Source organism: Ptychodera flava, chromosome 11 (assembly GCF_041260155.1).
Source record: "Ptychodera flava strain L36383 chromosome 11, AS_Pfla_20210202, whole genome shotgun sequence".
In the NCBI taxonomy this organism is placed as follows: Eukaryota; Metazoa; Hemichordata; class Enteropneusta; family Ptychoderidae; genus Ptychodera; species Ptychodera flava.
In genome coordinates, this window is record NC_091938.1 from 19,135,152 (window position 1) to 19,149,584 (window position 14,433).

Consider the following 14,433-nt stretch of genomic DNA (forward strand, 5'->3'; position numbering starts at 1 on the left):
AATGAAAGCTAATTAGTTTTTGAATACATACTTTTCCATTTAGACTGATTACTCTTGACAAATTTGACTATTGGTCTGCAATAGCAGAAATATGTAATTTTACGTTGATTAATTGTACATGTCATATCCATCATAAATTATGCCAAGTGATATTTCTACCGTGTAACTTTTGGCCCACGCTGACACTTGAGTCAACCATTCGTACACGTCACGATCATTACGAGCGTAATTAATTTAATACTTGAGTCAGTCATTCGCGTTTTGTCGGTCAAAACAGCCAGGCGTCAGGCATAATCCTGTCCAAAAAAGCAATGGAAACTCGTCGCAACTCCATGGTACGGTATCAGACGTACATGTTGATGTTTATGTCTCTATGCCCAGTACACGCCAACTATCAAGGTAGGTCATGTTCTTATGTTGAAGATTTGAGTGAAAAATCATGAACTGTTGTATCTGTTCGCCAGATTTACATAATTCGTATTACTTAGGTCGACGTTAATGAACCTGTTGTAAAACAAGTGGGCATATTCAGTTCATATCTGGTTAGCCTTATTTTAACCGCTGACACCGATTTCAATGAGTGAAAATACTGTTTGGAATGAAAAGTAGATAGCACTATCTTGTTTTGGTGTTTTATCTGTCGAGAAAATTATTTATGGCCATTCATAGAGGAAAAACCGAACCAATTTACTAAGTCGCCCTTTTCTCAGCTCGGTATTTTGTCACTTTGCAGCACGTTCAAAAGAGTTTAAACTCGAGAACGCGTGAACCGAAGTCCATTAGATTTTTACAGATGTTTGTCGAATAGGTTGTCTCCAAAACAGTTTCTCATTTTTTTTAAATGTAGCTCTTTAGAGTTGCGTTATCGCTGATTAATTGGACGGCATTGTGAGACTAATCGGTTGATAAACTTTAATTCAGCACTGTGAAAAACTAAGGCTTTTTTCAAAAATCTGTTTTGTAGCCAGTACACTGAAGTGCAATTACTCTTGACACATAGACAATTGCCACCTTCCACTCTGACTTAAACTTTTTTACGTCAGTTTACCCTATTTCTTCACACTTTCACTTTGCACGGTGACCAGTGATTTTTATTCTTGATTTGGTAAGAGAATTATATCTGAACATTTCATTCAGGGAAGTATTAGCGAAATTTTAAGTCTTTCATTTTCGAGGCAATTACCTTGATAAAGCTTTTTTGTCACAGTAAATAATTTTGTTGACAAGGCTTCTCCAAAACAGGTAAAATGGCACTTTTACATAAGTGTGTTGCTAGGCATTTACTTAATACAAGTAAACACTTAGACCTTTTAGGATTAATTTATTTTGCACACAGCGCAACACCAGTGCACTACGTATTTCTTTCAAAGTCAATAATTTGTGCTTTACCATTTAATATGGCTGATAAATGTGGTCTAAATGCTCCACTAGCTAGCTAGCTGAACGCTCGACAAACTAGAGAATGTCACCTTCATTGTAAATACATAATTAGTATGTATTCCACACAGGTCTTCCTCCTGTCAAGAAGTCAATATTGTTTTGTTTCCATGGCTTTATATTCTTATTGAACTTCACTTTATTAATCATATTTGAAATATTTTCAATGACAAAGAAATGAGTCAGATTGTCTCGTCGACCACATATTTCTTAGTTTACGATATTCCTTCTTTCCCTTTGAAATGTTTGTTTTATTGAGTACAAGTAATGCAAAAAGGAGAAAGCTTTCTCCTGCTTTAACTGAAATATTATGCTTATTATTCGCAGATGACATTGTACTTTTTATGACACTGTAATTGGTCTGCAGCGCCTTTTGAATTGTTTGCATTCCTATCATATAAAATGGACCAGATGTGAACTGAATGTGCTACGTGTTTTACAACGGGTTCATCAATAAGTAGTACGCTTCACAAAACAAACAGATATCTGTTATATCTCTATATGTAGCAGGTTTTATCAACTTCGCACAGTACTCTCAGAGTTTAATCACAATTACAAAACTTTATTTAATATGCAAATGAGCTGCTAATTAACTTGACACTACTCAACGCTTCATGGGACAATTAGATATCCATCAGATCAACATTTGAAGCACATTTCATTAAATTTATTATTGTAATTTTAGAGTAATATCACTAATTACAAAGTCATTAAATATGCAAATGAGCCCTTAATTAACTTGACACTGTTCAATGTTTCATAGCACAATTAAATATTTATCAGATCAATATCTGTAGCAGGTTTCACCAAATTTGGTGCCGTAGTTTCAGAGTAATACAAAGTATATTAAATATGCAAATGAACCCTTAACTTCACACTACTAAAAGCCTTACAACACAGACAGATATCTGTCGGATCAGTATATGCAGCAGTTTTCATCACATTTGATGCAGTTATTTCGGCGTTATATGGCTAATTATAAAACTTCATATAATATGAAATGAGCTATTTATTAACTTGACACTGCTCAATCTTTCTCAGTACAATTAGATATCTGCCAGATCAACATCTGTAGCAAGTTTCATCAAATTTAATGCTGTAATTTTGGAGTAATATCACTAATTACAAAGTTCATAAATATGCAAATGAACCCTTTATTCACTCCACACAAGTAAAAGCTTTACACCACAATTAGATATCTGTTAGATCAGTATCTGCATCAGATTTCATCACATTTGGTGCAGTTATTTTGGAGTTATATGACTAGTTTCAAAACTTTATAAAATACGCAAATGAGCTATTTATTAACTTGCACTGCCAAATGCCTGTAAGAATGTTTAGATATATATCAGATCAATATTTGTTGCACGTATCATCAAGTTTGGTGCAGGAATTTCAGAGTTATGTCACTAAAAAATAACAAAAATCATTAAATATACAAATGAGCAAATAATTGACTGGGCACTCACAGTATCATCATATGTTTATGTGTGTGAACACGTGAGCTAATAAAAATGACAGTAAACTTAGAAAAGACCAAAGTAGTTGTATTTAAAGCTGGCGGATACCTTGCAAAGACAGAGAAATAGTTTTTAACGGAGAAAATGTTGACGTTGTATCGTATTATAAGTATTTGGGTGCTCTGTTTTCCTGTAAATTGCAGTCTACAGTTTCTACAAACACTCTTGCACGACAAGCAAGAAAAGTACTCATTTGTATTATTAGAGCGAGGAACAGGACAGGTCGTTAACATATGACCTTTTCTTTCAATATTTTTGATTCAATGGTGTTGCCTACACTGACCTATGGCTCAGAAGTATGAGGATATGCAAAATATGATTATCTTGAAAAAATACAGTATTTCGCATGTAGGAGTTTTCTGGGTGTTTCAAGTAATACCCCAAATGTTGCAGAGTTGGGCGAGTGTGGCAGATTTCCAGTTTACTTGTATACAGCCAAAAATGTGTTAAATATTGGTGTAAACTTTTTAAAATGCCAGAAAATCATTATCTAAGGAAATGTTATGAAATGCTTTCTCACATTGATAAATCTGTTATCAGGTCGAAACCCACGTGGATACACCGCATCAAAAATTAACTGTACCTCTGTAATTTGCAAGAAGTATTGGAGCAACAAGAAGTTCCCGATGAGAACAGCTTCATATGTACTTTTGTAGAGAATTTAAAGAGTTATTTGCATGACAATTGGTACAGTGAAATTTGTAGCCTTGATAAACTTTCTTGTTATTGAGAACTTAAGTGTTCACTTACACCAGAAAAGTATCTTTTTGTCGTGAAAATTGATGTACACATGTCTATGTTAGATCCATTGAGATGTTCTTCTCACTATTTACGTTTTGAGACTGACAGAAAATTGATACATGATTAAATAGTATGTTTGTTATGTGATGGAAATGAAGTCGAAAATAAATATAATGTTGTTTTACTTTGTACTTTTTCAATAACTTGAGGATGAAGTATATTCCTCGTTATTATTTCAGTCCACCAACAGAAAGATAATTTATTTTGACTTATGACATCTGATGATGCAAACATAATGCCAAGCCTAGCAGCTTTCACCTTCATGTTATGAAAGGGAGAAAGAAGATAAATGATTTTCCTGTCAATTTGTGTACATTTCTGCGTGCTATATCAAGTATCTTGGCCGATGATCTAGAACCACTGAATGAAGACCTTATATAATGTACCAGTAATGAAAAAATATTCCGTTTCCGCAACGGTCATAACTCTTATGTTTAGTTGTCATGAATGCATTTGTCATTGCGGTTTTAGGGGCACAGACATGACTTTATAAAATGCTATGTTTGTAAAGCAAACAGCAATGTATCATATCGTAATTTGCAATTGATATTGGGCGCCTCATTATCTTAATTGCGTTTCAGCAGTTGCTCGAATATTATATTTCATATGTCACTGCATTGATAGACAAAACAAATTGCAAATTGAGTTTCTGTGTCTGAGCGTAACTGTGATAGACTCGTTTTTGAGTTTACTTGAATTGACTTTAATTGCAATCTTTAACTAAGGTATTATCTGTATATTTGAGCACAAGTTAAAGGATTGTCTGACTTTAAATATAATAAGGTCAAAAAAGATAATTATGTGCGCGACACTAAAGATCCTTTTTGTACAAGTTGAAACTGGAAGAAACATATCAGAAGACGAAAGATTGTTGAACGACTTCAATTAACTTTTTTATTATCTTAGAAAGTGAAGTCAAAGCTGAACTTCATTTTTTTGAATTGCGAGCTTTGTAATTATTTTTGAGATTGCTTGTCTGTGAAGGCCAAAACCGGTTGTGCCTTATTACTTGTTATAAGGGTTTGTAATTTCCGCTAATCCGAATAACCATTGTTACCTTTTCTCCGCACTACGTTCCAATTCAAAACTGAAATCACCTGAAAAAAGTTATCATTAACTCGCCTTCAGCCATTGCTACACCCTACTACTATACATAGTATACTTGCTTTACTATTTATAAAACCACAAGCTACATCGCAATTCATCAGTTACAAAGGAGAAACACACGGACTTGGCATTGCAAAGTGTGGTGATTTATTTATATGTTTCTGTCTGATGTGTGTGGAAGCTCAATGTGGACGTCGTCGTACCTGGCGATCGCCAAGCTACGTCGTACCTGGCGATCCCGGTTGTCGTAAGTTGTAGTGAAGACATAAGCTGTCGACCTGTAGCCTTAACTCCGCAGTGCAGCGCTGTAGAATCCGATGCATTTCGAAAGTTGACTCGGACAACACTCACAACAGAACAGAGTTCCCGTCAAGTAACAAAATTGGGAAGTACCTACGGGCGATATATGTGTCACAGCAAATATCAAAGTCCGTATGACGAAAACATTGACGACTGAGATGGCCACCGGCGGAGACCGGTGACGGCAGTGCCCACTACAAGCGTACACCGTGTGTGTCATCGATCTGAAACTTTCGGGCTCGCCAAGGCCGTAAACTTGTGATATTTTAAAAGCCACAGAATCTCTAAGAATGATAACTACTGTTTCGATCGTGCCGTTGCATTCACTTTATAAATATAATTGTAAATATTCTAAATAACTCAAAATATTATCGTTATCCGTCGCTAGCGCGGTGAAAGCTATGTCTGCCGATGGCAGATTGCTTTAGCATCGGTCCAGCGCGAGACAATGATTGACACGCGCACGTGACCGAATCCGTATGTCTGATTGGTGGAGATACCATTCCATGTATCAATTTGTTTAGCTTAATGGGATTAATGAATGAAAGTATACCTGTTAACATTTGGACATCTCCTGGGTGATGGACCGCTTTACTCATTAAATGAAAGTACTCCACGTAAATAAAACACAAAATCGCGATAAAAATCATGCAATTTGTTACAATAATTTTGATCCATCCACATCAAAGACTATTCATGTGATAAATATATAATCCCATGGTATTTTTTCTCTGTTAGACGTCATCGTATACTCGTGTTTTTCGCGGAGCCGCACACACGAGTGAACAGCTAATATAAGGATCCCTTTAGTTATGCTGACTACTTGCCCTAATATTGCAGGATGCACGCAAATTAATGAGGACAAACTGTTGCTGTGTTACTTTGTACTTTGGCTGATTTGTGTTGCTATTTGAAGCGCTCTGCATTTAGTTTGGAGCACTGTGGTTTCCCGAAATCGGTATACTTTGAGACATACACTATATATATATATATATATATATATATATATATATATATATATATATATATATATATATTATATATATATATATATATATATATATATATATATATATATATTTATATGTCACACTATAGGTATACGGTTTACCGTATTTCCGTATACCCCTACTTCTGACGTCAGAAGTAAGGGTATACGGGGTCGGCACTTTTTTTCTACTGACACTGTTTGTAAGCATTCTCCTGCAGATGAAAATTGATTGGGCACAAAGGAGTTTACTGAAGAATAAGTTAAAGGTAATAAATAGCGAAAACGTCAAAGCTTTTGGTAGCGATGATCGTTAAAGTTTGTCTGGTTTTTATTCAACTGGGGAAAACGAGAGTGTTCACTATCGTCTGCTCCCTACGTTTGCTACTACCATTGTACTGTGTTATGTCGTCACTTGCCGTAAACAGCCGAGTCATCGCTCAAAATCGAAAAATTATCACCGAACAAGAATCCAACATATATATTAAGAATATGATGTATAAATATCAACACTCATCTTGTCAGGTGACGCGTTAATTTCATAGCATCGGCAGAGTGTTGTATTGCTGTTGAACTTCTGCGGTAGGCTGTACTGAAGCGAGAATGTTTAAGCTTACCGTAGTAACGTACGGTAAACATGGTTTTCAGAAGCTTGTGCCACATCGTCGACAGCTCGATAGGAGCCGCGGCCACAATGAAGTGTTTCCATAAGACACGAGTAATATCGAGATCGAACGAACGTTACTTGGCAAATGTTAAGTTTTCTTGTTGCACTTTGTTTACTGTGATTGTTTGTGATCGTAGTTTCATTCATAATTATGACGAACGATGATACACTTTTCTCTCAATTTCAAACAGCGTCCAAGGCGCTGAAAATAAATGCGAACGTACGATCTTCATACGGCATCGTACTCCTCCAGTCCTCGCCAGTTTGGAGCATGATAATTTTCCTAGGTGCAGTATGGTTACATAAATGACCGACAAGAACGATGTGATACAGTACAATGGTGGCTATATTCATGTATTATGACCGAAGTCAGGAACTGACACGATTTTTGAGATAGCAGTAAAAATGTGTTCGTTCGTACAGTATAAACAACGTATAAGCACCGCTATGCACAGCAAGACAAGGGTAAATTTCGATGCATTTTTTACATTGTCACTTTACCTTCAAATAAAATAATGCATCTGAAGATACTATATCATCGTCCTTTCCCTTGTCGTCGATGATAATGGCTATATCCATTCAAGCTTTGCGCGGAAAATCCGACGGCAAAAGACTTTTCTGAGGCATCGAGAGGAAAGCGCGTCCGAATGTGAACGGAATCAGCTGGAGCCGTACCACTTCATCCGCCACGCTGACATAATAAAGGTCCAAATTACATCGCACGGGAAAGTGAATTGTATCGATTAAAAAAGTGGGTCTATGCATATGATAAATATAATCCTCCAGTATTCTCACTCATGTGGACGTCATCAAAGACTTGTGTTTCCCCCAACATAGCTGTATCCCTCCTCGCCTACCGGCTCGGAGGGATACTGCAGCTATGTTTGGGGAAACCCTCGTCTTCGATGACGTCACACTCGTTCGAAATACTGGGAGATTATATATAAATATACCCTAAATTAGAGGTAATAAACATTCCATGAACATGTATAACACCTAAGCAAACGTGGACAAACGTGCATAAGTATTTCAGCTTTCAATGTATTGAGGTTTACTAGGGAGAGGTGATAGAAAGTGCATATGTGCAAAAGATTTTCATCAAAAAATCATACATAATTTCAAGTTTTCCTTATACAAAACCAGCTAAATCCGTGGAGTTATATATTTTTGACAGTATAAATTAATGTTACGGACTACATTAGACAGACTGAATGTGTATATATGTACAACAAAATAAGATAATACATTTTCACCGAAAAATATGTTTACTATAAATGGATGTCTCTATGGAAAACTAATGACATTTGCAAATATTCAATTAACTTCACCTGTGAATTTTATATATAACTATTATTGATATGAAAGTACTTAAATTATATGTGCACCAGATTGGAATTTCACACGGAAATGTCGGTTCGCAACACACTGAAGTGCAAAGGGCACACAATTTACACAAATTTTAACAGGTATAACATATGCTCGATCTGGAGTTATTTTAAATAAGTAGTATCTTTCAGTAACACTAAACCTAGTGTGTTGAAAATTCAAAATTAACGTCAAACTAATTAGAAAGAATGAGCAGATGATAGAGGCATAAAAGAGGCTGTGAGTATAGAGTAAACTTGATGGAAGTCTTCGGGGTCGTAGCAGTTCTGGTGAATTTATATCCATATTTCAAGCGTCCAACTTTCGAATGGGGGCCAGGGGTTATGTTTTACAAATTGGAAAATGAGAGAGCCACATTTTATGTAGGAAAATAGGGTAGGATCACATTTTACATGACAGAACACCCCTCTCCTCACACGCCCTGCCCCCGCCCCTTATTACTGAAGGCTCTATAAACAACTCCCTGTCGATACAGAAGAAAGTAATTAGAAGTGATTTTGTCCGCAGCATTTTCCTCTCAATACACGGGACGCAGATGGCTATTCCAAATTTTCACGAAATTTTAGCTGGTTGATAATTTAAGAGATAAAAGATCAAAAGTATGGCACATTAAAACAAAAACGACAGGATGTGTTCTTGGCCTTAGAAATGGCATTGGGTAAGTTATGACAGAGAGAGAATCGATGTACCCACTGTTGTAAATTCCGACATACTGCTGATAAAAATAGTGCCATTTCAAAGGGACCACGAATCAACTTTAACGTGGACTTTCTGACTTATAATTAAAAGACTGTTAAACATCTTGCCTGCATTTGCTACTATTTCCGTGAGGTTGACGTAAAATAGGTAACGCATATAAGTCAAGACCTCAACAAGATGTGAAATGTAATTTCGTCGATGCTTTGGATGCCAAGACTAAAGTTAATATATCGCAGGGAACGTTGAATGGCGGAAAGGATGAGGATTGTTAAGTATATGCAAAATATTCTATTAGTCTGGTGAAATTTTTTTGGAACGGTAGGAAGTAACAGCAACGTAGAGGATTATTCATTTGAACTACCATCCACAGCCACGAAAATAACACAAATATAAAAAATGACTGTTATGAAAATCTTTGTCGCATATTTTTACAAACATATCTTTTTACGTGTCTTTTTACGGATTCTCGACGAAGGAATAAGTATTTACCATTTGTAGTTGGAAAGTTTGCGCATTTTAATTGTGATCTTCGTGTGTTTGGAATCATAACACACTTTTGCCTTATATTTCTCCTCAGGTGGTAATATTGCAATTAGGAAAAACGTCACGGGTACGCCTGTCAAACAACAACCCCCGCTCCACGGAGCCTTAGTAGACGGGGATGTACAAACGTGTATCAAGACTCAAGTAGAAATAAATCCAAACATCACCATCGATTTACTCGATGACTACAAAGTGAGAAGCATTTCATTGATCTATCCTAAGATTGGTTACTTGGGTGAGTATTCTGTTCCAAATCTACATACTTCTGGGAATCATCGCATTTCGCCGTTTACACGGATTGAATGCTTTCTGCTGAAATTTACTTGAAATTTTACTTGATATAGGGATGATTCTATAAGTTATGTTCAGAGTATCCGAAATTGGCAGGCAGAATAAAATGCATTTCTTAATAGCAGGCCTTACAGGTTCTACAAACTGACGCAAATGAAACAGGTGTCAGATTAGCACATTCAGCGAGTGTTGTAAAATATGGACTAAAATTGATTTGCAGTGTATGCAGTATGAGAAGCTATCACAAAATCTCTGCTGGCTCAGTAGGGCCTGTAACTCTTTAAATCATGTGCCCTAAAAAGTCTACCGGCCATAAGGTGTAGCAATTTCTTGTCAGCTCTAAGATGGCTAATTTACTTTGCAATATTACCGTTTGAAACTCGATTTGCAGTCGAAGTGAAATTAAAAAAGGAAGACTTTAATTGTCCTGGGATTTTAGAATTCGGAAGAACCAAACTTTGTTATTCGGGTACAGCATACTTCAAAGCTCAGTCTGTTGTATATATCAATGCACGCAAAGTTCCTTTACGACGAGATTCTAAAGACTCTAATGGTCACCTTTCTACCAGGCTATATGAGAAGCGAGATGATTTTAACTTTACGAATTTCACATTTTATTCGCGGTTACTTGAACATAGTGCCTTAACCAGCCTTAACTTATTCTATAGTTGCTTACGGTAACATAAATGTTACACTCAACAAGGAAGAACAGACTGAGCATTGTGAGGAGAAGTTGCCCAAGAAATCAGCCCAGAACAATACATGGAATCATACCTTCCAGTGTGGCGACCACGAAGGACAACGTATTACGGTGGTAAAGCTATCATCCGGAGATGAGAATTACAGAAGAGGTTTCGAATTGTGTGAATTTCAAGTCTTTGGCGTAGGTTCGAGTAGGTAACTTCATCACGTGATATCCATGCGCTCTTTTTATCTAACCCATCCTGTTAGAAGATTGGAAATATAAAAAGAACGATAACTTTGGAGGGCATCCGCCAAATGATTGATTACGGTGAATGCCGGAAACGATGAGAATTGTTAAGTATGTGCAAAATTTTCTATCAGTCTGGTGAAATCTTTTTGGAACGGTAGGAAGTAACAGCAATATGGAGGATTGTTCATTTGAACTACCATGCACAGCCATGAAAAGGACACAAATATAACTGTTATGAAAATCTTTGTCGCATATTTTTATATAAATAACATTTCGTTTTAAAAAACTTTAAACTCGTTGTTGAAATACATACGTTCGTGTCTTTTTACGGATACTCCACGAAGGAATAAGTATTTACCATACGTAGTTGGAATGTTAATGTTAATTGTAATCTTCGTGTGTTTGGATCATAACACACTTTTGCCTTATATTTCTCCTCAGGTGGTAATATTGCAATTAGGAAAAACGTCACGGGTACGCCTGTCAAACAACAACCCCCGCTCCATGGAGCCTTAGTAGACGGCGATGTACAAACGTGTATCAAGACTCAAGTAGAAATAAATCCAAACATCACCATCGATTTACTCGATGACTACAAAGTGAGAAGCATTTCATTGATCTATCCTAAGATTGGTTACTTGGGTGAGTATTCTGTTCCAAATCTACATACTTCTGGGAATCACCGCATTTCGCCGTTTTCACGGATTGAATGCTTTCTGCTGAAATTTACTTGAAATTTTACTTACTAAATTGAAGATTCTATCAGTTACTTCAGCTTATCCGAAATGGCGGGCAGCAAACAACACATTTCTCAATAGCAGGCCTCACATGCTCTCAACGCTGACGCAACTGAAACAGGTGTCAGATTAGTGCACTCAGCGAGTGTTGTAAAATATCGACTAAAATTGATTTGCAGTGTATGCAGTATGAGAAGCTAACACAAAATCTCTGTTTAACCCTGTAGGACCTGTAACTTTGTAAATCATTAGCCCTAAAACCTACTGGCCATAATGTGTAGCAAATCTAAGGAAGAACACTTGAATTCTTGTCACTTTAGATGGCTAATTTATTTTGTATTATTACCGTTTGAAACTCGATTTTCAGACGAAGTGAAATTAAAAAAGGAAGACTTTAATTTTCCTGGGATTTTAGAATTCGGAAGAACCAAACTTGTTATTCGGGTACAGCATGCTTCAAAGCTCAGTCTGTTGTATATATCAATGCACGCAAAGTTCCTTTACGACGAGATTCTAAAGACTCTAATGGTCACCTTTCTACCAGGCTATATGAGAAGCGAGATGATTTTAACTTTCCGAATTTCACACTTTATTCGCGTTAACTAGAACATAGTGCCTTAACTAACACTTGAATTATTCTATAGTTAATTATGATGGCATGAATGTTACGCTCAACAAGGAAGAACAGACTGAGGTCTGTTCCGAGCTGAGCACGACATCAGCCCCAAGCAATACATGGAATCTCACCTTCCAGTGTGGCGACCACGAAGGACAACCTATTACGGTGGTAAAGTTATCATCCGAAAGAGGTTTCGAACTGTGTGAATTTCAAGTTTTTGGTGAATCTTCGAGTAAGTAGCTTCATCAAGTGATATCCGCATGCGCTCTTTTTATCTAACCCATCCTGTTAGGAAATTGGTAAAATAAAAAGAACGATAACTTTGGAGGGCATCCGCAAAGTGATAGATCATAAGCTACAATGAATTCCGAGTTCCGAAAGTCGTGCTTGAACACAAGATGAAAATCGAGATTTATGCGCAGCTTAAATGTGACATAAAGTTGCATAAAATTGATCTTTAATCATCTTTATGCAGCATAAAGCTAAAACTTTATGACCTTAATGCTGTTGCATAAAAGGGTTTAATGGCCGACTTAATTTAGTCACCTTTATGCATCATATTACAGATGCATAAAGATTCACATTTATGCATTTGAGGAAAACATCTGATGCTGTATTTATGCATCTTTATGCACTGCATAAGTAACACCTTTGATTCTTCTGGTTCAGGATATCAGGTGGCTTGTTTTCAAATTCATCAGCTTTCCGTGGTTCGTACTTTCTTACCAACATATTTTGTTTTCTTTGTATACTATCAGTATTACTTTAATACCCAGCATTCTGGTCTTAAGCATAGCCAATGTATATGTGGAAAAATTGTTATAGTTGAAAATGAATCTAAATCATTAAAATTTTATTTTCAACTGTAGCAATGTTATAAAAGTCAGTGATGATCAAATGCATAATTTGTTGTACTTGAAGATTCACTCATTAATCAACACAATTAACATCAATGCCGTACTAACTGCTTTGAATACTATAACCCAATCTAACACACACAAATATCTAATAAAGCAAGATCTGAGAAGAGGTATCTGTTTTTAATTATGTTTATTAAAAAGACTTAAATTGCAGATTTCGTCAAAATTCAATGTATCGCATTGACCTCATCTTTAGAAACCTGTTACCAAACATCAAAACTATGAGAAGAGCACTTTTTGAGAAACACTTTTTTGACAAAAAGTGAAAAAATTGGCCCAAAATTACAAACCTGTAGATTTCATCATAACTTGAATATCTCACATTTTGCTCATCCCTATAAATATGTAAACCAAATATCAAAACTGTAAGACAAGTGCTTGTGGTGAAATAAATTTTTAGATCAAAAATTGACAAAAATTTCCTTAAAATAAAAATTTGCATATTTCTGCACATTTTAGACTGAAATGTCATCCCTAGAGACTTATATACCAAGTATCATAGCTATCTGACCTGTAGTTTTGACGAAGATTTTTACAGATTTTTTTCAAAAAATTACAAAAATTAAAACAATGCCAATTAAAGTCACATTGAGTGAAATGCATATCAAATTTCAAAGCAATCGTGAATGCAGTTTCAGAAAATTTTTATCAAAAAAAAGCAAAAAATACAAACTTCCCAACGATTTGAACAAACTGTAGTCAGATTTGTAGCTTCAGACACAGGCTCTCCTTAGCTGGATAGTCTGCTAAGTAGATCGATTTTCAGCTCAATCTATCGATCCCGTAGTCGATATGCCTGCCACTGCAACCTAAATATTTGAGAGGTGTGCAACAGAATCACCCCAAAATGCACCACCCGATTTGTCAACTGGCCGTGCGCTCACACAAAACATTCAGAACTACACTCCCATATACCTAGTTGGATCACAAATTTAACCATCTCCTCAAAAATCACGCCGATGAACGTGTTACTCGCACCGTCTTGAAGAAATAGGCCGTGTTTTGAGGCCAGGCGCAGCTAAACACGGCCTGCAGAACGATTCTACCATATGACGTCATTTATTCTACCGCTGATTGGTTCAACTATACATCACCAGTGACGTCTTGCTGTGACCTTCGTTTTGGTCGTTGATTAGCCAATCGGTGGCAGAATAAGTGACGTCATATGGTAGAATTATATGGTAGAATCGTTCTGCAGGCCATGTTTATTATTTTTCTTTCCTTAAGTTTACATGGCGAATCACGTGATTTAAGGATCAAATAATAATTGTTGTTGACATCATCGCGACAAGATTCTAAACATGTTGGGAGTGTGGCCTTTAGTTCTACGAAGTATAAAGTATGCAGTCATTTAACAAACGTCTCTTGGCAAGATATTTAATGAATTGGCTGGCTTCCGCACCGACTTGTTACGAAATTAGTCTTTGTTACTTCATATGACAGACAAAGATCACTTTCTTTGCCCGTTTGACTTAAAGTCGTTT

The 14,433-nt window shown here is 36.3% G+C and overlaps 1 protein-coding gene across 1 annotated transcript in view; it reads left to right on the plus strand.

Annotated features, from left to right (window-relative positions):
• The first annotated feature begins 254 nt into the window (after positions 1-254).
• Positions 255-14,433, plus strand: part of LOC139143717 (uncharacterized) — a 33,475-nt gene continuing 19,296 nt past the window's right edge. Inside the window, exons 1-5 of the mRNA XM_070714252.1 lie at positions 255-399; positions 9,483-9,683; positions 10,408-10,632; positions 11,115-11,315; positions 12,055-12,261. Of these exons, the coding sequence (XP_070570353.1) occupies positions 312-399; positions 9,483-9,683; positions 10,408-10,632; positions 11,115-11,315; positions 12,055-12,261 (922 nt within the window). The 5' untranslated portion in view covers positions 255-311. The remainder of the gene's footprint in view (positions 400-9,482; positions 9,684-10,407; positions 10,633-11,114; positions 11,316-12,054; positions 12,262-14,433) is intronic.